At 39.0% G+C, this 26,673-nt stretch overlaps 1 protein-coding gene across 2 annotated transcripts in view; it reads right to left on the bottom strand.

The window, feature by feature from the left end:
* The window catches only part of LOC126470183 (protein FAM214A), a 226,477-nt gene that overhangs the window by 50,862 nt on the left and 148,942 nt on the right, over positions 1-26,673 (bottom strand). For both annotated transcript variants that reach the window (XM_050097839.1, XM_050097840.1), the window contains exons 4-9: positions 22,538-22,695; positions 18,537-18,730; positions 9,164-9,383; positions 8,315-8,406; positions 7,788-7,909; positions 526-735 (exon numbers count right to left, since the gene is read on the bottom strand). In XM_050097839.1, the coding sequence (XP_049953796.1) occupies positions 526-735; positions 7,788-7,909; positions 8,315-8,406; positions 9,164-9,383; positions 18,537-18,730; positions 22,538-22,687 (988 nt within the window). In that variant the 5' untranslated portion in view covers positions 22,688-22,695. The remainder of the gene's footprint in view (positions 1-525; positions 736-7,787; positions 7,910-8,314; positions 8,407-9,163; positions 9,384-18,536; positions 18,731-22,537; positions 22,696-26,673) is intronic.

The following is a 26,673-nucleotide window of genomic DNA, read 5'->3' as shown; positions in this document are numbered from 1 at the left end:
GGCATTATTTGTGTTCATGCCTCATCAGTGTAAGACGAAACCAAGGGACTTTCAGCATGAGGCAAGAAATACATACTTATGACATCTGCAACAAAAGAAATGTTGAAATATCAAGATGCCAATTGTTTGGAATGCAAGGTAGTTTTCCAACACTTGCTCTAACAATATTCAAAATGCTGCCTGGAAAAGTGCAGTGTGTGCAACCAGAAACATTCAAAAGGAAAACTGCACGACTTTAAATAGCACCCTTTATACTCCATTGAAGAATTTTTCACCAGTGATTCAACTAAATAATATTGTTTCCCTATCACTGTGAACAATTTTCTTCATATGTTATACAAGAAACAGTAAAAACTCATACATATGTATGTACATAATTTTGACACTGTCTGTCCAGTCATGACAGATCTAGTAATAAATTAATAATACAGAAATTAAAAATGACTAGTGATCAGCAATGCAGGTGAAGTAATTACATTATATTCATAAACAATAAGCCAAACAAATTGACAGAAGCAATCAGACCTGTATCCTTGATGTCCCTGCGTCTAAGTGTAGCGTGCCTTCCCCTGCGCCGCCCAGGTTCTGGTGCTGACACATCGCATCTGCTGCTGCTCCCACCGCCGCCGCTGCTGCTGCTGCTACTGCTGACAGTACTACTGCTGCTTGTGCTACTGCTACTACTGCTTCTACTGCCACAACTGCCACGCACGCCATGATTGTCATCTTCATTTTCTGTAACAAGCCATTTGCTTGCTAGGAAGTCCACATATATTTAAACAGTATAATAAGTAAACACAAACAGACAACTTCAGTTTGACTTTTGTAATTACAGTAACAACAATAAAATTTAGAACAACATGCCTCCTTGTTAAATTAAAACCACAAATTATGTATTCGAAGGTGAGCTATAAAATCCAAAGTACACACACATTTTACTGTGTTCAGGCCTAAAACAACAAAGAATCAGTCAGATCTGTACCATGTTTTAATGGCAATAAGATGGTACACAGGTGCTGAAACATGACCTTTGCTTGTGGGGGTGGGAGGGAGGGAGAAAGAATCTTGGATCTTTCACAAATATGAGAAAATAATAATTATAAAAGTTTCAAGATCCAACATTATTATTACAAAAGAATTTTTTTTTTATACTAGCAATTCACTGTGAGATTAAAGTGGCACACAAGGAAGACAACATCCACTATTACTAACATCCAACATTACTGTTATCCAAGTAGTGTCTTGACCTGCTTTCAAACAGTTCCACTCAAATGCCCCATCATTTGTTTCCTGAAGGTTCATTCCCCCACATATACTACTAGTCTTTCTCACATTTGGTTTCTTATCTCTCTTAGCATTTATAGAAACCTATGTCAACTTTACATTACTTTACCGAATGTTTTCTAATTCATTTTCCAAAATGTGCATGCTTCTAACATTAGGAGCATGTATCAGAGTTTACTCTAGAATTTACAGTAGTCATAAGTGTCAAACATGCTACAAAATTTATTTAGGTCTAAAAAACACTTTCTTGACAAACAGATGACAATGAATGAATCACCCTTATGAGACATCCATATAGGGTGACAGCACTTATGTCTGAATCTCTCCCTTCAGTTACACTCTGGAGTACACGCACCATATTGATAACCATTAGTGACTTTTAGTTTTAAATATTCACTTGTGCTTATGTACAAGAGTTGAATGATAAGTAATGGCTCCACATACAGCACTCCTGAATATGCCGTTCTCCTGGAGGTGCCATACTTGCCCAGTTTCTCCTTCATAAATGTTTTGAAGGGACAGCATCATCTAAACAAGCTGAGCATTTCATCAATGGTGAGATGCACTCCTAGTTTATATAATAGTGGAAACCTATTGTTCACTTTGTTGGAAACTTCAGCGACTACTATGGACTTCTCTGCTTCCTCTCTTTGCTGTTGAGTAGTTTTGTCATCAATCATAATGATTTTAGTAAGTTCCTTGAAATGTTCTCTTGCCATAATATTCTTGTAAATAGGTGACCCATTAGGTTTGACCAGAGATTTTAAACATTCAAAGAATTGTCCTTATTTGTACCCAGAAGTGCTAGTATTCCTACAAAGGCATACAACAGAGTGGTGTTGTGAGTTTCAGCCTGTCACAAAGTCAAATTTTGCAGCCTGGGATTTTCATCCATTCCAAAGAAGTCTTTAGGGACACCACTAGAAATACAGATAATGTTGAAGACCTGGTTGGAGAAACACATGTGGAGATTTCAATTAAACGTTTTTACTCACTGTCTAAAGGGTGCCCAGTTATGTGACAAATATACCTGAAAGAATATCATAAGTTTGATTTCATTCACTAAATTAGTCCTATTCAGTACCTTGTACTGTGCACAGAGGTATTAATTGTCACCCCAATCATCGTATCATTGTAAGTAGCACTAAACTTAACAGATTTTTTCCAATTAGTGATTTTTTCAGTTTTCAGTGAAAATTTTCAGTGTATTCTCTCAGTGAGATACCTAAATAGGATCAAATTACAGTTTAGTGGAGGAGGACAGAAGAAGGTGAAGAGTAGAGTATAACATCCTTTGAAAAAAGAAGTCTCTCAGGTAGAGCACAAGCTCAGATTGTCAGTGGATGGGGAAAGAAACCAACTATCATTTCTAAAGGAACCGTACCAGCATCTGCACCACATGGTTTACAGAAATCACAGAATCTTTATACAAATGGCCAAATGGGCACTTCAACTGCCATCTTCTCAAAAGAGAATCCGGTGATTTAACTGCTGAATACTTTGCTCTGTAGCTTAGCAATGAACCATGCCTCTTTTACAACAACTTTTTATTTTACTGGAAAAGAAGGCTGACTATTATCTATGCTCATACCAATATAGTGTGCCATGTCATTGGTCTGGAGAAGAAAAATTGCAATTGCTTTATTTTAAATTAAGTACTGTTGAGTGCCCAAAAGCTCCAAGTTATTAATGGCATTATCAGACAACGTCTTTACAATTCATAAATCTTGGACCCAAGAAGGTAATACATTTTCCCTTTGACTGCAAATGTTCTTACAAACACTCTATCCTTTAGCTGTACTCGGTGAACAGTTATTTATGGTTAAGAAGTACAGCAAAAATCATCGGATCTGACAAGCACGTGAACACTTCTAAACTTTCAGCTCTCTAACAGTGTACAAATTATCAGTGAAACTTGAATGGAAACTTCATTAGGAAACTTGAATGGAAACTTCATTAGGAAACTTATGACTTTGCTTTTATTTGAAGTTTATAGTTGCATCAATTGTAAAATCACTAAGTACTCAACTGTCACTTTATAATTGTTCATAATTGGCCAGTCCCTTTACCATCTGACCTACAGTCTGGTTTCCACATTTCTCACCAACTCACTGACTAATTTGAGTTAAGTCACTACTACACCATAGTTTGTCCAATGAATATCTTTCTATGTTCCATGTGTATAAGCTGAATCCCTTTGTTGAAGACTTGCAATCTACCCTTTGTTTAAATACATCCATTTAGGACTGTTCTATTTTTGAAATATAGCAATATGGAATAGTTCCACTTACTCTGTTATAACTCCGATTACAAATACCTTTTATCTTTTTTCACTTATCTAATACATGTGCCTCATGTAAATGAAATATGAAGTATCTTTTACAAACTTTATGTATATAATCATTATTGTCGAGAGTGCAACTTAGAACTGATGAGAATATTGATTTAAAAACTCTATAGAAACATTTATCTTGTGGGAATATTCGAAAGTTAAGACAATCTAGAACTGCAAGCCCTTGAAAAATGTCAGCCCACTAACAACTGTTCATTTCAGAACTGACATAACTTATTTTACAGCCTTGTTTCTCTACAAAAAATGTTTTGTCTTTAAAAATTTTGTAGTGCAGAAAATGTATCTACTCTAAATATATATTAACACAAGAAGAATAGCGTGGAATCCTTTAAAAAAATAAAAGTTTCTGAATATGGTCATATTTTTCTGTATCTAAAAAAAATTTTCAATAGTAGCAAAACTTTTCTCCCCAAAGTTCATACCAAAAGTCTGCTCCAGAACATGGAACCAAGTACCAATGCCATTCAGAGAATATGGAGCCAACAGTTAAAATTAACTCCATTAGCAAATGAGTCTACATACTGCCTACTTTTCCCATCTTTCATTTTGCTATTGAATATGGATCTGCTCTCTATCTGAACATTTTATAAAAACTCCACTGAGATGGCTTCATAACAGCCAAATGTACTTAAATCATCAGAATAGATTAGCAGTAATTATTACAAGTTGTCTCTCTTGTCATTTAGAGTAGACTCAGTGGAGTCTTTGAGGATGCTGATCTTAATCAACTTCAGAAACTGTAAGGGGCACTCAGATGAAAATGAGACAGATAGGAAAAACTTAAGTAAACTGTTTATTATTTCAGAAGTAATCACCATGACATAACCCTTAACTCACAAGGTAGGGTCTCTCAAACTGCGCAAAAATTTTTGAACTTGCTCTCCAAGGCCAGTTGTTGTGGAATACTTCTGTACTCCCCTTACCCTCCTTAAATTGCTGAGCCTATGATGTTTTGTCGTCGGTTGCATTATCATCTTCTGTGTTTATTGCTGACATGTTATTGATGGTGTTTGAGTCTCTTAGATCACACTTCGTGAACTACATATCTGTTTTCTTCAGTAAAGTACTGTATAGATCAAAATGCATTGGCATGAAACTGTCATTTTTAACTTTCCTGAGTTTTATGAAATTGTTAGTTGGTCTATGGAGGAAGGTGTCAGTGATATGAATCAATGAATATATGAAAAAGACTATTTTACATTAGCCAATGATCACAGTACTGCTATCGAAGAAGAGAATCATTCAGAGGAAGAACTTCAGGAAAGTTGTGATGGGGATCTGTCTGTTTTTTCAATGATATACTTAAAGTGTCTGTTAAAATCAAGTGTTCTGAGTGGTGATAACAAAAATGTAGTTCCCAGCAATGAATGTCAATTTGATAGCCTTTCTTTTTGCACCTATCAGGTGTGCAGAGATTGTATGATTTTTCAGACTGTACTATAACGGTCTATTTATGTGTACTATTTAAACGAAGCACACAAACTTATGTGCTTTTGTGTGATAAATGGTAAAAGGCTGCAGGCTTTGTTTGCTGCAATAAAATAAACTAGAAGCATTTAAACAACACTTAAATAATTGTAAAAATAAATGTTATATAGCATAAATTAAAAATTTCAAATGATTTTTGGCTTAAACCTTGGTTTAAACATCGAGGTCCCAGAGACTCCACCACGTGGTATACATTACAGAAAAGTCACCTCGCGAGTTAAGGGGTAATACATATATCACATGTGAGACAAGACAATCCATGCTTTCATGGAAAAATATTAGTGGTTGCCTGCAGAACCATGATTGTACCCAGGCATTCATCTCTTCGTGCAAAGCAAATCTACAGCCATGAATGTCTTTCTTCAGGGCTCCAAAAATGTGGAAAGCATATGAGGAGATATTGGGGCTGTATGGAGAGTGTGTAAGGGGCAAGTGCTTCCCAGTAAAACTTCTGCAGCATTCTCTTGGCAACAAGTGGGCTAGCATACATGTGGTTAATTTGTTTTTTTACTACACAGCAGATGTTTCGCTTGGAAGCCCTTACACATCCTCCATACAGTCATAATCTCTCCCCATGCGATTTCCCTATTTTTGGACCCCCAACCAAAGACATTTGTGGTTGCCACTTTGCTTTGGATCGAGAGGTGCACGCCTGGGTACAATCATGGTTCAGTAGGCAACCGCAAAGGTTTTTCCATAGAGGCACTGACCACCTTGTCTCACAGTGGGATAAATGTGTTAACAGTTATGATGGGTAATTTTGAAATAGTAAGCAGTTTACTTACTTTTTTTTGTCAGTTTTATTTTCATTTTACTGCACCTTACACAAGCTGATTGTCATGCATAAGTTTTGTGAAAATGAACATTCACTAATGGCACTTTAGAACTTACAGTGTTGCCTTGGTAATTTAAACACATTCCAATCACCTATTTATTTATGAAGGAGAGAGAAGACATCTTAAAAGGCAGTTTAAGGTTGGCAACCCAACATTCTGAGAGTTTAAGGTATTATTTGAAATACTGAGATCAAGGATTTAAACAAGTTTAACAACATATTTAAAAAAAAGAAGGGTAGTACCTAATGATGAAATGTTACAACTACAAAGAGTAAATCAAAGTATTTAAACAGTGGAAACCGAAGATGAAAAACATCCAACCCCTCTTACTTTAGAACTAGTTGTTCCACTCTCAGGGGAAAAAGGCACGACAGAACATAGAAAAGATGAACATGCATTCATTTAATGCAAGGAAAGAATATGAACTAATTTTGAAATCAAATAAAATTAACAAAATCTCAAAAGGAAGTCTTCAGAAATTTCCTGTTATGCATTCCATATACAAGAGATTCTGTATTTTTTCTCTCTATTAGTTCTACTTCCTTGTTGTAGTTCTGAAGGTGAAGAAGTATGTATAATTTCCCTTTCACATATAGTGTTATTCTTTTTCTTTTGAACAGAATACTTTAAACTTTAACCACCTTTTTTCAGCCATTCAACCCACAACTACTGGATTAACTGTTACCAATATCATAGGAGCAGCATGTAACAAAACATTCTCCTGTACAGGAAGGATTTGTTTTGAGCGACGCATTTGAAATGGTCATGAGAATATAGAAGTACTTGCAAAACTTCCAGGCCAGTCCAGCATGTGCTCCTCTCCTTTAATATTTATATCAGTACCACATTTCTGAGCAAGCAGTGGAACTTAAACTGTAAGCATGCAATCACTATTGACAAGTTTTGGACACAGTTTCTCGAAAATGCAGATGTTTTTAAACTTTTAGGACAAGTAAACCCAAACACAGAGTGGGTTCCAACATTTGTATGGTCTTGATGTATACCAGTTTTCCATGTTAAACTTCCCATTCTTCCTACCTTTCATTTTCTATTTACACACTACACCATTCTCTTTCAACCATTTCACTTTTATCTTAATTTATTTTTTCTCCAATTTTGGTCTAGTCCTCTCAAAAAAATCTTACTTTTTCTATTTTCATTCACTTTACATTTCGATTCATTCTCAGATTTCTTCAGATTTTGACTGCCAACTTTGGCTTATTAATAACTAACAGTAAGTTATTAGTGTTCAGGATTTTCAACGTGTTATTCTATTTTGACTTCACTGCCATTTCTTTGATGTTGCCTTTCCTGAAATAAAGACTGCAATTTTTTATTCCCTGCAGATTGTGCATATTCGCCTTTACTACCATCTTATGTCTTGACGAAATTCTGAAAAACAACAGATCAAACTGTTTACTTTTCCAATTTGTGTACTTGTCTCATCCTGCAACAGTAAGTACTGTTAACGTTACTCTTAAGCAAAAAATCCTCTTGGCAAACACAATATTAACACTTTGAATGTAATCTCTCAAGTAATTTTGAACACTTTCCACTATGTTGCTGTAGGACTGGCTTAGATTTGTGCAGCAGCATGTAAATAAACAGCAGTATATATTCGAAACATTTGCACAACTGACTCCGCAACAGTTCTTTCTACACACATGCAAGAATAGAGTGTCACAAAACGAAATTAAGGAAAGTATACTAGCTAAAATTAAAAATTTGTGTTAAATGAGCTTAGGTAAAATGTTGTTACAGTTGTGTGTGTCATGAAGACATTACCTGCTCTCTTTACACTGTGGATTTTGAGTTGCAGCACTAACCTCTGCAAACAGAAGGCGTAGTTCCATAAATAAGCACATCCTCCGAGACATCACGGCAGGTTGGTGGAGGACTCTGATATTTACACGGATGACGGTGGATGCCACTGACACTGGTGCTAGTGCTGTTAAATTAAAAGTGCTATAAGAACACCAGCAACCAAATGATGTCATCAACTGAAACCTATTCTTCACCTCTAGATACGTTATAATAGCACTAAACACCACACATTTATGCTGTACAGAAAAATAAAGTAACAAGAAACGGTATAATGAATATGGAAAAACTGATTATTATTTTCATAACACTAACAACTTTATTTCAGTTTCTTCTAATTTATAGCAATCAGATATCAACAGCATCTACAATATGTATCAATGTCCTTAACAAATCCAATGAACAGACCACACACTGCAGTGTTTTGGTACTATCTGAAGTGAATCTTTGTATGCCACTAATACAGGTAATGTTTGCATACAGTAAATTAAAAAAGTTCTAACTACACTGCCAGGATGTAACATCAACTCACAGTGTCCTTGTATCCTTTGAAGCAATGGTGTTGTGCAGTGGACACAATGACTGCGGAATTGAATCTGTCCGTGGCAGTGATCGCAAGCACACCTATAACATTTAGTTTTGATGCAAGGGTTACTTCCAGTTACACTAAAGAAGGCATAATTTTTTGCATTCATCAAAAGGAATCTAATGAATGGGTGGAGACAATGTTAACACATTAATAAACAATCCCATCCTTTAATAGTTATGCATAACCAAAGCAGTTGTTCAGAAAAATAACCTTCTGCAGTGTATAACTCTTGTCATAAAAAAGACAATAAAAGTATATTTGATATATTACACTAGTATACAAAGGTCATTCTAAAATTAAAATATGTACAGTTTAGGTCACATACATGCTTTATTTCAAAATTTTGACATTATGCTTACATGTGGAAAGCCATACAACAGTGTAGGATGACCACATTTTACTGAAACAAGAAAATTTCACAGCTGCTTCATGGAAGTACAGGAATTACAATGGGACTGTTGGAGGGCGAGGGTCAGGGAAAGGGGGTGGGATGAGGAGGAAGAAAGAAAGAAATTCCATGATAAAAAAATCATAAAAACTACCTATTAAGGAATTAGAAAACTAATTCCTAGGGCAAATGCAATGAAACACATCACAGAAATATTCAGTAAAACCATCTTCTGTTGTCCTGTTATTTATTGATATGTTCTGGCTAGAGTTTCATTGTTAAGATAAGAAAGAAAAAAAGGAAAGGAGAAAACCAGAGTGATAGAAAGTATTCAAGAACTTAACTGAGAACTATACAAACAGTGACAGCACTTCAGAAAATTTTAATAGTAATGCTCTACTCACCTTCACAGCAACATTACGTGACAATGCAGCCAAAGGAAAAGTATGTTCCTCATGTTTGCAAGGGAAGACAGATGCCTGATCTGGGACGGTAAGCCGATACATTATGTGACTTGGATTACAGCCCTTGGTATTGCTCCACCATGCAGATAACTGTGAGAAATGTAGCTGTGAGCGCACAGCTTGGAACAGGCCTCTAACTGTCATAGGGGCCTCACCATACCTGTGTAAATTATTTCATAAAACAGAAATAACAAACCAATTAAATTTTCTATTTTGTGTAGTCATTTAGAAGTATCCAACAATATAAATAAAGTGGTAGACAAATTATTTTCATAATTTTCAATGTAGCCTAACAAATAACTGGAATCATTTACCAGGCATTAATTCACTACTTTACGTAACAGTACAGATACCCTTTTCCATTTCCATTATTACTCAATATATTCTGAACTAGATTTAATATTAGCATTACAATTCCATCGTATTTGAGACACAAATGCCATTATAAAATTTAAATGCAGTATTTGATTGCTTAGCATACTGCTAAAATACGAAAGCAGAAACAGAAAAAATGGTGTAACAGTAGCCCAGGTAAATGATGTTGACTAGTCACTTACACAATTGATGGATGGTAAGTTACCCTCAGAATACAGTAAAATCCCCTATGTAATGTTTTAAATATGAGCTCATACAAGCACAAAAGAGTCAGAAACATACTGCATTCCTCTAGTCAGATAAAATGACCAGTAAACTCATTGCTGTGTTCTTGTCGTGATACAAGTTATATTCAGTTAAAATGGGGAATATGGCAAAGTGCATACTGCTGGCACTTAAAATAATGAGTTCTCTTATTGGAGAAGGAATCTGAGTGTTCAGTGACAGTACAGTATTTGCAAGCGTACTACATTAATTTCTCTCATTCCAATGGCCACAAGAAGGAATAGTAATTTATTTGTCAAAGTATCAAATTTACCTTAATAAAATATCTATCAGTTCATTTATACAGAAATGAATACACACACCTGTTTAAAAAGGAGACAGTTTGGAACCCCAGTGTGTGGTATGTAAGCATCCCTAATTCTTTCACGGCTGAAAGGTCACACATGTCCTAATAAAGTAATACACAGCTTTGACACACACACAGAGAGAGAGAGAGAGAGAGAGAGAGAGAGAGAGAGAGAGAGAGAGAGAGTTTTTTTCCATTAAAATAATTTCAAATCACAATCTCTTCCATTCCCAGTATGTTGTGCGCTTTCTTATACGTAAGACATTGTTTTGAAACATCAGAACACTGTGCAGTAATTCTGCTGCTTTGCACATAATTTGTATTTAGGGGGATGTACATGCAACAGCAAACTTTATAGATTGTAGGGAACATTAGTATTTGGTATATCATAACCATATGTAATTTTTATGTTGAAAATTTGTATATGATATTTCATGTTTTTCATTGTCACAAGAGTAATTGTGTGTTGGTATTGATTTCTTTCACTTTTCTGTATTTGCCATCCTGGCTCAACCACTCTACAAATAAAAATTTAACTTCTAAAATCTTAGACTGTCAGGGGTAAACAAACTTGGTCAATCTATTTTTTCATGTGGAAGTGTATTATTGATGATAAAGCAAGACAGTTTAGCTTTTATTTTTCAAATATATGTAAAATAAATTTAACCACAAAAGGTTTGATTGATTCATATGCAGCCTCACATTTCTTAATTCCAGTGTCCACTTATCAAAGTATACAACCAAATTTGTATTTCCTTCATTACTTTTTGTAATTGGAAAAAGGAGTACTTTGCATAGTAAAGGTTTGGACTGGATAGATGAATGAATGAGCGTATGGCATTGGTGGCCGGGAGACCCCTCGCAGGGCGGTTCGGCCGCTGCTCCACAAGTTCTTTAACACCACTACGGCGACTTGCGAGTGAATGAGGATGAAATGATGATGAAAGACACACAACACCCAGTCATCTCGAGGCAGAGAAAATGCCTTACCCCACCGTGAATCGAACCCGGGACCCCGTGTGCGGGAAGCGAGAACACTACCGCAAGACCACGAACCGCGGACACTGGATAGATAGAAGGACACTAAGCAAATTGGGCCAGACTCTGAATTCAGGTGCAAACAAGTATCTCTGCTCTAATATGCATGTTACAGCTACGTACTTTGTGAGTTCATGTGGTAAGCCAACAATCATACGCCAAACAGTAAAGGAAGAGATACAGCAGCGTATGGCTACCAGAATTGTCTGACCGAGTACACAAGAAATATCAGCCTTTAATTTTGAAACAGCAGAGAATGTTAAAGAAGAGATGTATCAGTCTTTACCACCAATCTTCTTCACCAGCTGAATGCACAAGAAAAATGGACTCTGCCAACATGGACTTCCATTGCAGCCATCAAATGATGACCCAGTACCTGACCAATGCAGGTACAACCCATGCCTCCAAGTATAATGCCACACAGAACATACATACATTTGGAGGACAGAGGACAATATGCCAGTGTGTGTCCACTGTGGTCACCCTAGACACACTGTACATTACTACAGGCAGAGTAATAAAGTTTTCAGGAACTACTACAGTGTCAACTGTCAAGCATCACAACACTCCTATTCACGTCTGTCAGCTGCAGACCTGTGGGATGAAGACCATGGCCATACCGTGGATGAGACTATTCCCCAACATGCCATAGCCTTTCAATATTATGGTACAGAAGTCACCTAGCCACCATTTTGAGAGAAACTTAGTGAGGCAATCATATATGGCAGTGAGACCACCACAGATGCAGATCCTGCAAGGATGACGAGTCAGGAAATCTCACTGAAGGCATTACCATCACCATCAATGACTAACATGCCCAGGTGTTTTTCGACTTAGGGGCTTCCTTTTCTGTAATGTTGGAAGCTTATTATGGTCAGCTAAAGAAGATTGTTCTCTGATATAAAATTGATTGTGCTGAAGGTCACAAATGAAAAATACACTGGCAGTGGATATTGTCATTCTAGCAGCAACAGTGTCACATAGATATTTAGTCTACGTGCTCATCCTTGGCCATGGGGACAGGTTCATTATCTCAAATAAGTCAGAAATGATCATGGAGAAACTTAACTGTTTTGTATATTCTAAAACACACTGTATTACATAGGCTATATATGATGTTTGTTTAAAAAATTATAATTATAAAATTATGAGAATGTTTTTTTTTTGTTTTGTTTTGTTTCTCACAGTCAGTTTTAACAGGAAACCTAAAAATAGCAGTGGCACGTATTTAGACTTTTTCAGATATCCATTGAGCAGAAGCAGTATGGCAGCACATTAAGACATTATATACACTGTTTTCTTATAGTCATCGTGAATTTATGGATTTCACACCCTCCAATGCTAACATTGACCCAAGGCAAGAGATTTACTATTACTGCAAAAAAAAAAAAAAAAAAAAAAAAAAGCTGCTACTAATTTTTACAGAGTATTCAAATGAAGAAAAAAAACCTGTCATAAAATTTGATTCTATTACAAAATGTAGAGTCAACAGTGAATGATCTGCATACTTACACAAATAACATCATTGGTTAATTTCACAGCACATATGCAGAGCATATCTAGATATTCATTCAGCACAAGCAGAATATTCATATTCAAGGTTACCTGTGTCATACGGACAACAAAAAGCAAATGGAAGCAGTTCCAGGATAGTTCTGGGGACACAGTATACATTTCCCTAGTTGCTGATGTAACACTTCCTTTTCTGTTGAAACTGTATGAGAAAAAGCTAAACTTCACATTTTCATAATTTTATAATTATTTTGAAAGAAATGAGCTGCTTTAACCATGGAATACTTTTTATTAAAAGTCACAACAGGTTTTGCACCAATAGAAGAAGACCCCCTGGTGATAAAGATTCTTTTCAATAGACCATCGCCGAAAGGTAACTGCTTTAGAGCCACTCCCCATCATTCTTGTCATATTGTAAACAAATAGCAGGTTAAATGCGGTAGTCATTACTTAAAATGAAGAGGGTAGCAGAACCGCACCACAAGCAGGAAGGTGGTTGGTGGCAGCAGGCAGGAAATACTGACCATCATGCCAAGCTATGGCATAGCAGTCAGTACCGTACTGCCTTGCTTGCTGCCTCTCCATTACCTTCCTGGATGTGGTACAGTTCTGCTCCCCCATCATATTAAATAAGGACTATTGGTCTGGGTGTGCTATTTGTTTACAATATCATGCAGATGATGGGGTTTGGCTCTAAACCAGTTACCTTTTGGCGATGTCCTATTAAAAAGAATCTTTATCAGCAGAGGGTCTTCTAGTGGCACAAAACCTGTGTTGACTTTTAATTAAAGTATGCTACAGCCAAAGTGGATTATTTCTTTCAAAATGTAGAAGTTTGGCTGAAGTTGCTCGCAATTTAAAGTAACATGCACATTTTATAATTACTTTTAAGTGATTGTTTTTAAACACATAGAACACTTTAGTTTTTCCACGATTATTTCTGAACCGTTATGTATAACGAACCCACCTTCATGGCTGAGGGCAGGCACAGAGTGGAAACATCCACATGAGACTATTGCCACTGCCAAATTGCCAAATACATCCAGCTGACAGGAACATGTATTGTATGAATAACTACCAATGACAGAACACATTCCTTTGAATTTATTGTTTTAACAGACTATAGTTATAACCCTGTTCTTGGATGGGACTTCTTGCAGGTATTGCAAACAGTCCTAGACTGGAAGATCTGAGGACCTCAAGATTAATGAAGCTATTCTAACAAGCACACAAAAGGATTGCTCTGGGCAGTTGTTTGCCATCAAAGAAATTGTTACCTGCCATCATCAATAACATGACTTCCAATCATCAAAGAGGACACTCAGTTACACTGTGAAGCTATTATCAATTCTAAAAAAGTACTCACGCCTACAAAAGAAATGTATATCCCAGCAACGATCATAAGCATCGTAGAAGGTCAAGGAGAACTTTGGACCATTAACTGTCATTAGCAGTTGCAATTCACCTCTAAAGTTACAAGAGTAGGGTCAGCTGAACCTGACCAGGAAGGGCAGCTTAGTAACATCAGTGAAGAATTGTGCTCTGCTGCCATTATAGATAACACATTCTATCTGCTTACTGATTAGCTCGAAGGACTCAATGGGCCGACTGGCAAGAGGAGCACTCAGGCTTCAGGAGTATGATATCACACTGGTATCGTAAAGTGGATCCAAATGTAAGGACACCAACTGCCTTTTAAGGAATGCTTTGGCAGATCATGGCAGTATGGATGAAATCTCTATCACTGCTGTATTAAATGACATTGCTGCTGAACAGATGTAAGATCCAACACTGCTGAAAACCACAGAAGCCTTGGAGGAGGAGGAGGAGGAGGAGGAGGAGGAGGAGGAGGAGGAGGAGGAAGCAATGGAGAACTTCAATTAATCAACAGAACATGATACAAGAGGAACTGAGATTCAATGTGGGCAGGAATAGTTGCTCGTCACACCAGCTCATCTACAGCCAGCTATTGTTATGTCACGTAGGATTCATGGTGGCTCCAGACATAATCAGATGCAGGTATCACTGACCAGGTCTCTACTATCTCGTTAGACACTAAGTGAGCCACTGTAAGGAAAGCTGACGATGGAAGCAAATGCCACAATTATTCCTGGGACAACCGTTACCAATCCCACCTGCAGAAGTGTCATTCCACCATGTTGGAATCCACCCTTTGGAGAGGTTCCCAAAGTTGCAGATGAGAATCTACGGATGATATTTCCCACTGGGGTACACGAAAAGAGCCTCAAAGTGTTCATTTTCATTTGAAGTCACCATAAGACCACAAAATCCCAGTGCCCCATGGACACAATGTCCATGAGGGCATCGGCCAATCTTTCCACCACCAGAGAAAATCAAATAAAAAGCACTTTTCAGAGCCATCTCTGTCTGCTGCTAGCCCGAATGTTGAGGGAATAACAAAGAACAAACAAGACTTAACTTCACAACTATGCCAAATGCATATATGTGCTGTACTGTGTGTATAGGAAACAAACACACACACACACACACACACAGATAAGAATCAGCACACAGGACCCCAATTAATGGGATTCATTTAGTCATAGAGAGAGACCACACAACAAACACTGCAGTGAAATTTTCATTAGACCTGACATGACATGACATGACCTTAACTTCCACAGGGAAAACAGTAGTAAATGGCACTGAAATCTCTACTACAGAATGTAGCCTCTTCGCAGTAACATCCACACATAAACCCCGAGGTGAAAACCTTTCTTATCGTGCCAGACAACTTTAACATCTAAAGACACAGTTTATCATTGGTGACTTCAACTGCCAGTGATACAGTTAAACTGATGGCAATGGCCAGTTGCTACAAGAATGGATGGAAGTGAACAATTCTGTCTCCTATACGACTCACAGCTGCCCTACACCTTCAAGAGCAATATTTGAAAACAAGGCAACAACCCTGAAAACTGCTTTCTCAGCAGCAATATCCAAGACATGTGTGTTAAAAAATGTATATGAAGCTCCTCCAAATCTCAACAAAGGCCCAATGCAATTCAGGTCTTCTCTGAAGTCAAATTTATTAACATGTCCTTTCAAAGAAGGTTCAATTTTAAAAAAGGTAGATGGATGGATTTTTCCAGGGAATTTGACCAGGAAGGTAACAACATAGATCCTTTACACAAAAACTACACACACAGAACAGGTGATATACATTGGAATGATGCTTGACAGGTCCCTCACATACAAACACCACTGCAAAAGAACCTGAAATGAGGTAGCTGCAAGGAACAATATCCTTAGAATGCTAACTGGCAGTAAGTGGGACACCAAATCATCTGTGCTTCAAACCATCACCTTAACACTTTGCTTTCCTGCAGCTGAGTACACGTGTCCTGTCTGGTCTAGATCGGTGCATGCAAAGAAGATTGATACAAGCGTTCACAAAACTTTTAGGCTAGTCACAGGATTCATGAAGCCCACCCCACTGGAAAAGCTCTACTAAGCTTTAGGTTTCAGCAGTCCCAAATCTCACAGGGTAGTTCATGAAAGTAACAAGCAGTTCAAAAAGGGTATTGATGACAATCATCCACTACACAACAGCCTTTATAGATTAAAAAGACTAAAACCATGATATTTGTTCCTCAACTACACCTTAGATGAGCACCCCTGTCAGCTACCTTATTTCTGAACATCCACCAAGTGGTATTGAATTTAACTACAATTCATGGAAAATGCTAAACCGTATCAGAATTGGTATAGCTCCCTTAAAAATCAATCTGATAAAATGGCGTCTATTAGAACATAATGACAATAAGTGTGACTGTGGAGAAATACAAAACACAGAACATCATTTAACATGACAAAGATGTCCTGCACGTTGCTCCCTGGATGATCTCTGGCTAAGCAAGCTTGAAGCTTCTAACATATCCCAGTATTGGGCCAAAAAATTGAAACTCTGGACATGAAAAATTACATTAAGGCTGCACTGACCACTTCACTCATTATGTTGTCACTATAGCTGTGCTGAATGTGAAGCGCCAGAAACTGCAAAGTTCCTTGCAGAAGACATGGAGAACCCCCTTGTGATGATCTCTGATCATGTAAAAGTTTTCCATTTGAGACTAGTACCAGAGATCATTTCACATTAGGGCATCATCCACAGGATGACAACTGCCTACCGTCCACACACCGTCAGGTGGCTTGCAGAGTATGGATGTAGCTGTAGATTGGCCCTACGAAACATTTTCAGATGCTGGCAGATATGCTCTCAATACACGTTGATGTCAAACAGTGCAATTGGAACATACTATTGTGAAAACAGACACAATGTCTGATGGGATACCACAATCACTGATTATACAATGTTACTTATAATCCATCTTGATTGCGAAAATGTTTATTCACATGACCGGTTTCAGTTCCTCTAGAACCATCTTCAGATCTGCAATTTCAGTTACAGGAGCAGCATGTGGAGGTTGCTGTGTGTGGACGGGTTACTCCCGTAACCAAAAGTGCAGATCTGAAGATGGTTCTAGAGGAACCAAAACCGGTCATGTTAATAAACATTTTTGCAATCAAGATGGATTATAAGTGACATTGGAACATACTATTGTCTGTTGCAACATTCACATACAACACAGCGAAGCATGACACTACACGCCTCACACCATTCTTTCTGTACCACAGTTGTGAGGCCTGAATGACAATGGCTATACGGTTCAGATTTCAATTGGACAATGTGCAGGGTGATTCTGTGAAATGCATTACCTGCACCAAAGAGGCAAGGTAGCTGGCAAGTGTATGGACACTGGATGCCCAGGAGGAAGACCGAGAGCACTATAATGCCAAGCACTGGCAAGTGATATACAGCCTGGCAGACTTTATATGGATTTCTACACATGTGCAGAAAGTGCGACTCTTGAAATAGTTACTGAAGAGCTACTTTGGGCCATACCATATTCTTTATCAATTGTCAGACATTGTATATGAAGTCAATGACTAACACCCTTCATCAAGAAGGCCGAAGTGCTGAGACAACCATGTTCGCTGTATGAAGCCCCATTACAGTCTGGAGGTGTAGAATAATGGGAGTTTTTTTGGAAACTGAAGACCCACCTCTAAGATTGTGAAGCTTCAACAGGATGGGTTACCTTCAACACTCATCATTGTGAAGATTATGTAACAACATGACCATAATGTACGTACCTGCCAGTGCTGCCATACAGAGGCCTACTGAAAAGATCTAGATTCAGGGTGTTGTAGATGGCTAATACGAGAATTTCTGAAACAATGGATTGCTGTTTCTCCATGAGAGGGAGCAATACCATGAGCTGTAAGGCACAGACTGTTGTGTACTGATTAATGCCAGTGAGCGACATGCTGTGGGCTCAGCTCAAACCTGACCACCAACCACTATGTGTTATTTAGAATTTATCATTTCTGGAAAGTTCTTAAAGTCCTTCATATTTCTAATGTTTGTATATTCTGGAATATTCAATGTCTGTGCAAATAACAGTCTTCTCCACCTAGGTGGTCAGTTCTGTTCTGGCTGTACAATGATGTCCACAATAAACATGTTTTCAGTACTAAGTGTTTAACCTCACTGATGACCCTGCCTTCGGATTTAGTTTATACATTATAATATGGGCACATTCCATTTCCTGCTATAGACAGGGGCATACGAGGGTAATATAAAGAATAAGCAGAAAATCAAAACAAAGGATATAGTCCTCCTCCTCAACCACCACCACCACCACCACCACCACCACGTCAGAAGAATAAAATTATTGCGGGCATTGTTTTAATAAATGTTTTGTGCACTTGCCCACAGAAGCATTTACCTACCTGTTCTCAGTCAGATTAACTGTCCACTGCTCAAGAAGAATTTCTGTATCCAAAGGGGTATTAACCATTTCCGTTGACAAGCTGCGATGATTTCCACATGTACAGTCAGCACACTTCAGCACTTCAACACACACAGACATTCCATTACGATGTAAAAGCTGCACCTGTTTGCGTAATTTCTCTGCACGCACACACTGAAAATAAAAGCAAAACAGTTCTGTAAATTTATAATTTCCAAGTAATACTGTTCTTGCTTCAAGAAATAACACACATTGAAGGGAAGATATTACTTTAGTTAATAGATATATATATCACTGACCAAACTACTGGAAAACTACAGTTGCAATACATCTCTTGACTTATGACAAAGATTGAGTCAGTGGCATTTAGTTTTATTTCTTTGAGCAAACAAGAGAAAATTCTATCGCAAACACTTTGCTGGACCTTTTCGATATTTTGTTTTGTTGCCTGTGCACTTGACAGTATTAGTGATTTATTCCTTCAGTATGGAATCTACAGAATATTGTAAGGGATTACACGAGTGAACACATGCCACCACCATCCACAAAATCAGACTGTACTGGTAGCTATGACTTAATGAATCAGCAAGAAATTTACTTTAGAGCAAAAACTGAACCATGTAAGAAAAATGGAATGAGGGACACTTTTTTTTGGTCACACACACTCAAAACAGTTTAGTTATTATTATTATTATTATTATTATTATTATTATTATTATTATTATTATTATTATTATTCTTTCTTTCTTTTCTCAGACGTTATGTCTGGTCAAAAATGGAAAGTGACGCGGACCTTGATCAAGCGTGACTTCCTTTTAACTGTACAGTATATGTTATACTGCATTTAGGAACTTTCGGGTAATTGAACATGTATCAATAATTACAGATTTCTGTAGTTATATATATAAGTTTGGATGTAGCTGTATTGCGTTGATGTACTGGCGGATATTGTGTGGTATGACTCCTGTAGTTGATAGTATAATTGGTATAATGTCAACTTTATCCTGATGCCACATGTCCTTGACTTCCTCAGCCAGTTGGATGTATTTTTCAATTTTTTCTCCTGTTTTCTCTTGTATATTTGTTATATTGGGTATGGATATTTCGATTAGTTGTGTTAATTTCTTCTTTTTATTGGTGAGTATGATGTCAGGTTTGTTATGTGGTGTTGTTTTATCTGTTATAATGGTTCTGTTCCAGTATAATTTGTATTCATCATTCTCCAGTACATTTTGTGGTGCATACTTTTATGTGGGAACATGTTGTTTTATAAGTTTATGTTGTAAGGCAAGCTGTTGATGTATTATTTTTGCTACATCGTCATGTCTTCTGGGGTATTCTGTATTTGCTAGTATTGTACATCCGCTTGTGATGTGATCTACTGTTTCTATTTGTTGTTTACAAAGTCTGCATTTATCTGTTGTGGAATTGGGATCTTTAATAATATGCTTGCTGGAATATCTGGTGTTTATTGTTTGATCCTGTATTGCAATCATGAATTCTTCCATCTCACTGTATATATTGCCTTTTCTTAGCCATGTGTTGGACGCGTCTTGATTGATGTGTGGCTATGTTAGATGATACGGGTGCTTGCCATGTAGTGTTTTCTTTTTCCAATTTACTTTCATCGTATCTGTTGATGTTATGTGATCTAACGGGTTGTAGAAGTGGTTATGAAATTGCAGTGGTGTAGCCGATGTATTTATATGAGTGATTGCTTTGTGTATTTTGCTAGTTTCTGCTCGTTCTAGAAAGAATTTTCTTAAATTGTCTACCTGTCCATAATGTAGGTTTTTTATGTCGATAAATCCCCTTCCTCGTTCCTTTCTGCTTAATGTGAATCTTTCAGTTGCTGAATGTATGTGATGTATTCTATATTTGTGGCATTGTGATCGTGTAAGTGTACTGAATGCTTCTAGGTCTGTGTTACTCCATTTCACTACTCCGAATGAGTAGGTCAATATTGGTATAGCGTAAGTATTTATAGCTTTTGTCTTGTTTCTTGCTGTCAATTCTGTTTTCAGTAGTTTTGTTAGTCTTTGTCTATATTTTTCTTTTAGTTCTTCTTTAATATTTGTATCATCATCATCATCATCAAATCTCTTTTAATAAGAAGGCGAAAAGAACAACTCTGTGTTGTTATAATAGACAAAGAAAGGAGAAAAGTGAAACTTCCTGGCAGATTAAAACTGTGCTGTACAAGGTACTCCAATGTGGAGTCTTTCCTTTTCATCACCATTGCTCTTACTGAATGAATTAGTCAGGCAGAACTTACAACCTGCCCTCACAGATTTACTTCCGTTAGCGATTCGTCTATACTTTCCTCTCTTCACAACAAGTTCTCCTTCAGAAAAATGTATTGCATAGAAATGGTTGGTAAAAGCAATGCCCATGAAAGGTGAGGTTTCAGATTCAAATCCTGGTCAAGCACAGAGCAAGTTTCCAGGCATTCTGTATACAGCAGTAAAGTGAAAGATTCATTCCTAATGAAGTGAAGTTTTTACTATAGCTTTGCGGCAGTTATATGAGGCGTGTTTTTTAAAGTAAGGTCTGTTTTGTTGTAGACCCTAGTAGTTCGCGCACATACTGCTACGAGTGCATGCATCGTGTACCGGCATGCCTCGGGAACAACTGTGCTCGTTTCAGCTCTGTAGCTAACCTGCACGGTTCTGTTCTGTTCTTTCAAAACGTGTAAGACCATCAACTCGCCCGCCGCATGTGAGGTTCGCTCAGTGATATGGTTTTTGTCAGCAAGGAACCTGCCTGCTGCAGAAATTCATTGACAGATTTGCGAAGTGTATGATGATACTGTTATGAGTGAAAGCACAGTGCGTAAGTGGGTACGAGAATTCAAAGATGGCCATGACAACATCCATGATTAGGACCGCTCCGGTCACCCTTCTTTGATTACAGATGATTTGGTGGCTTCAGCTGAAGTGAGGATTCGTGAGGACAGATGCTTCACAATAACAGGTCTCTCAAATGAATTTCATGATGTGTCAAGATCAGTGCCTTACAACATTGTTTCTGAACTTTATCACGAAGAAGGTGACGGCTTCTTGAGTCAGATCATAACTGGAGACGAAACATGGGTTTCACATATCACGCCCAAATCGAAGCAACAGAGCACGGAATGGAAACACACACACACACACACACACACACACACACACACACACACACACACACGTCTGTAAAGGTGAAGGCCAAACAGACTCTGTCCCAGAGCAAAATCATGGCGTCGTCTGTGTTTTGGGATAGGCATGGTGTTTTGTTGGTAGACTTCACGCAACAAGGAACCACTATCAATGCAGAAGCAAACTGCCAAACCCTGAGAAAGCTACACAGAGTGATTCACAATAAAAGACGTGGCATGCTGACAAAGGGAATTGTCCTTCTCCATGACAACGCAAGACCTCACACTGCAGGTCAGACCCACGATTTATTGGACAGTTTTGGCTAAGAGGCTTTAGACCACCCACCCTACAGTCCTGATCTTGCACTGAGTGATTAGCATCTGTTCATCCACCTCAAACACCACCTCAGTGGCAACTGTTACAATGTCGACGATGACATGAAAACGGCAGTGAACTCTTGGTTATCGGAGCAGGTGGCAAGTTTTTATGAAGAGGGTATTTTAAAATTTGTTGAGAGGTATGATACATGTTTGAATAAACTTGGCAACTATGGTGAAAAATAAAGTGAAGTATGTACTTTCTGAAAATAAATTTACTTTTTTGAAATAACCTTTTGTTGTTTACTTATGTTCAAATGGACCTTACTTAAAACACATGCCTCATAAAAAGATTTTCTAAGAACAACCACCCTCACTGGAGTGTATTCAAAATGAAAATCACTTTTTATCATTTCCGCAGAATTTTAGTTTTTAAAATGGGTCTGAGAAGGCACAAATGTAACATACTAGTAAAAAATTTCAAAGATATGCATTAAAAGAGCTCATGAAAATAGGTGAATACTTACAAGGGCATTTGTAAGTGAGCAAACATGATGTTTGGCTGATATGTGAGGCCCTTCCCCATATCCACGCTGATTTGCACACTCTCCTTGGACCCGACCCTCCACAACCAGCATTCCCAGCTCTTCCAACACTTTGACTGCTTCTGCCTCCATTATTCACTCTGAAATTAATGGCAGTAAGAAACAAGTTAGTATGTTTTGAGAATCAGCAAAAATAAACACTGTTGCAATACAATTCTAAGTGAATTTAATCGGAACCTTTACTTTCAGTCTACTCACTGGAGAAGTATCTTGCAATTAATAGCACAAATACCACTGTCATATTCTACTCAAAAATTATACTGACCATGGTGCTGCAATAACATAATGGACACTGATTATTGAGGGCTAGGCTTCAGTTCCTACAATGGCCTTCAATGGCTACAGAGATTAAAGTTTGCTTGATCACACGCACGGCACAGCGGACACACCAGGAACCGCGGTGTTGGCCGTCGAATCGCGCTAGCTGCGCAGCATTTGTGCACCGCCGCCGTCAGTGTCAGCCAGTTTGCCGTGGCATACGGAGCTCCATCGCAGTCTTTAACACTGGTAGCATGCCGCGACAGCGTGGACGTGAACCGTATGTGCAGTTGACGGACTTTGAGCGAGGGCGTATAGTGGGCATGTGGGAGGCCGAGTGGACGTACCGCCGAATTGCTCAACACGTGGGGCGTGAGGTCTCCACAGTACATCGATGTTGTCGCCAGTGGTCGGCGGAAGGTGCACGTGCCCGTCGACCTGGGACCGGACCGCAGCGACGCACGGATGCACGCCAAGACCGTAGGATCCTACGCAGTGCCGTAGGGGACCGCACCGCCACTTCCCAGCAAATTAGGGACACTGTTGCTCCTGGGGTATCGGCGAGGACCATTCGCAACCGTCTCCATGAAGCTAGGCTACGGTCCCGCACACCGTTAGGCCGTCTTCCACTCACGCCCCAACATCGTGCAGCCCGCCTCCAGTGTTGTCGCAACAGGCGTGAATGGAGGGACGAATGGAGACGTGTCGTCTTCAGCGATGAGAGTCGCTTCTGCCTTGGTGCCAATGATGGTCGTATGCGTGTTTGGCGCCGTGCAGGTGAGCGCCACACTCAGGACTGCATACGACCGAGGCACACAGGGCCAACACCCGGCATCATGGTGTGGGGAGCGATCTCCTACACTGGCCGTACACCACTGGTGATCGTCGAGGGGACACTGAATAGTGCACGGTACATCCAAACCGTCATCGAACCCATCGTTCTACCATTCCTAGACCGGCAGGGGAACTTGCTGTTCCAACAGGACAATGCACGTCCGCATGTATCCCGTGCCACCCAACGTGCTCTAGAAGGTGTAAGTCAACTACCCTGGCCAGCAAGATCTCCGGATCTGTCCCCCATTGAGCATGTTTGGGACTGGATGAAGCGTCGTCTCACGCGGTCTGCACGTCCAGCACGAACGCTGGTCCAACTGAGGCGCCAGGTGGAAATGGCATGGCAAGCCGTTCCACAGGACTACATCCAGCATCTCTACGATCGTCTCCATGGGAGAATAGCAGCCTGCATTGCTGCGAAAGGTGGATATACACTGTACTAGTGCCGACATTGTGCATGCTCTGTTGCCTGTGTCTATGTGCCTGTGGTTCTGTCAGTGTGATCATGTGATGTATCTGACCCCAGGAATGTGTCAATAAAGTTTCCCCTTCCTGGGACAATGAATTCGCGGTGTTCTTATTTCAATTTCCAGGAGTGTATTAGGTTGGGGTAAAATTTCGTAGCGTTTTTCCATAACTTTAATAAACACAATAGACAAACATAAGAGACTGTAGCCATAAATAATATATTCTCAATATTTGCAACAGTTTGCCAACACTGGGATAACTTTTCGATTCTGTGGCTGTGGAAATCACGAGGTTTTGAGGCGAAGACTTCATGGAGCCATGTCCCGACCGCATTTTCATCCGGAATGGAAGTTCCCTGAAGGCTGTTCTTAAGAGAGCGGAATATGTGAAATGCTAAGGGCGCAAGGTCAGGTGAATATGGTAGGTGCGCAATGACTACCCAACCGAATTTCTGTATAGTGTCTTTTCATTCTATCATAATACGGACGGACGGACGTTATCGTGGAGTAGCATCACTTCACGCAGTTTTCCTGGTCGTTGTTCTTGGTCTGCGTCTGCAAGACGTCTCGGTTGTTGAGAATAAATGTCAGCAGAATTCGTAGTACAGTACACCGTCGTCGTTGCACCAGATGCATAACATTTCTTTTGTGGGAGCGCGCAGGTGTTGGCAGGAGAGTTGCTGCTATTTCGTTTGCATGTTTTAGCATAAAGACACCATTTCTCGTCACAAATAACGATATAGAATAGGAATGGCCGGAGTTGTTCACGAGCCACTTCATGATGAGCAAGCAAAGATGCACATAGGGTCACCCGCAGATTTTTGTGATTTTGGCTTAGATCATGCGGTATCCATACACCTGATTTTTAAACCTTCCCCATTTTATGTAAATGTCGCACAATGATGCAATGATCACAGTTTATCACATTAGCGAGTGCTCGAACAGTGACTTGGATAATAGTGGATTAACGCGTTAAAACGAAATTCATGAAACCCCAAAGGCCTTCCTGAACGTGGTGCGTTACTGAAGTTCTTAAAACGATAAAGTTATTTTCTTGATGGGCTCTGTCCATACACGGTGCAAACGTTTCTGACTGCATCCACCGCTGTCACCCCTCTGCTGAAGTCAAACGCAAGCATACGTATATAATGTTCCAATTGCTCCAATTGACACGCCATTTCCTAGCGTCCACAGCTGTACTGACTGTCTCCAAATGACATTACATAAACTGAAATAGATGACAGATGACAATAGATAAGTAATCCCACAGCAACCAAAATACCAACATGCCAAAGAAAAACGCTATGAAGTTGTGCACCAAACCAACAAAATGTCAGTGGATACTCTAAGGAATATTACAACTATGATGAAAAAAACAACGGGACATTTGTAAAATGGTTTTTAAAATTTTGTCTTAGCGACACTATCGGTATTCATTTGATTGAAATAATGTCAAGCGCCCACACGAGAGAATGGCAGAATCATGACCCCCGAACGAAAAATTATGGCCTAACATGTTTTACCTTAAATAAAACGCATGAGCTACCAATGGCACTGCGTGATAGCGAACTGTCTCTTCTGACACAAAAAAAAAAAGGCGGTTGAACGACGCAGAAAATAGACAGGGACTCGGTATGTTCATTTCCAGATAACGTCAACACCAATTTTTACGTCATACACATACACCGACTTAAAAAAAACATCACGACTACCTTTGTAAATAGCTTGTTGGTCAACCTTTGGACTGCAATACAGCAACGATTCTGCTTGGCATGAATCGATAAATCCTTGGCAGGTTTCCCGATCTATGTTTTACCACATGCGCCCAGGTCACCTAATTCCCTTACATTACGGGCGTGTGGTTGTGGGGGATTTGTGGAATCAGAGCAGCGCCCGATAGCATACCAGACATACTCAATTGTTCAGACATAAATGCGAGAGTTTACTATCCTGCTCCTCAAAGTACTATAGCATGATCCTGGTCTTGCGACAAGGATATGTATTCTACTGGAAGGCGTCAAGCATGAAGGGATGCAAATGGTTGATCAATGTGCACTGAACGGTGTGCTCCGAAAGAGTTGTACCTGCCTCATCATTGTACTGTGTCGTCAGATCTGCCACAGATCGCCGCCAATCCTGCTGTACTGAGTGGAGAAGTCTTCAACCTCCGAAGTTCTGTGATGAGACGTGGACGTCCAACATCTTGTCCCCTACCCGTAGTTTCACTGTTGTCAAAACACTTTCCATAAATGCTCACTTTAACACGCGAACAGCCGACGAGCTTTGTCGGATGATTACCGGGCCTTAACAGTGTGCGTTCTGTCAAAGTTGCTTATGTCCGTACATTCTGTATTTCGTATCGTTGTTAGAATGATTCCCAATGCATGCGACGAATCTTCAAGGAGTTGTGCTTAATCTTTTGGATTAGTTACACACATGTTTTTCCTATTATTTTTGTTTACTTTTCCGTGTACATTAGTTACGATGGTCTTATTGTTT

Source organism: Schistocerca serialis, chromosome 3 (genome assembly GCF_023864345.2).
Source record: "Schistocerca serialis cubense isolate TAMUIC-IGC-003099 chromosome 3, iqSchSeri2.2, whole genome shotgun sequence".
Classification (NCBI taxonomy): Eukaryota; Metazoa; Arthropoda; class Insecta; order Orthoptera; family Acrididae; genus Schistocerca; species Schistocerca serialis.
Note: the sequence above shows the minus strand (reverse complement) of the source record. Positions and strands in the feature narration are given on the sequence as shown.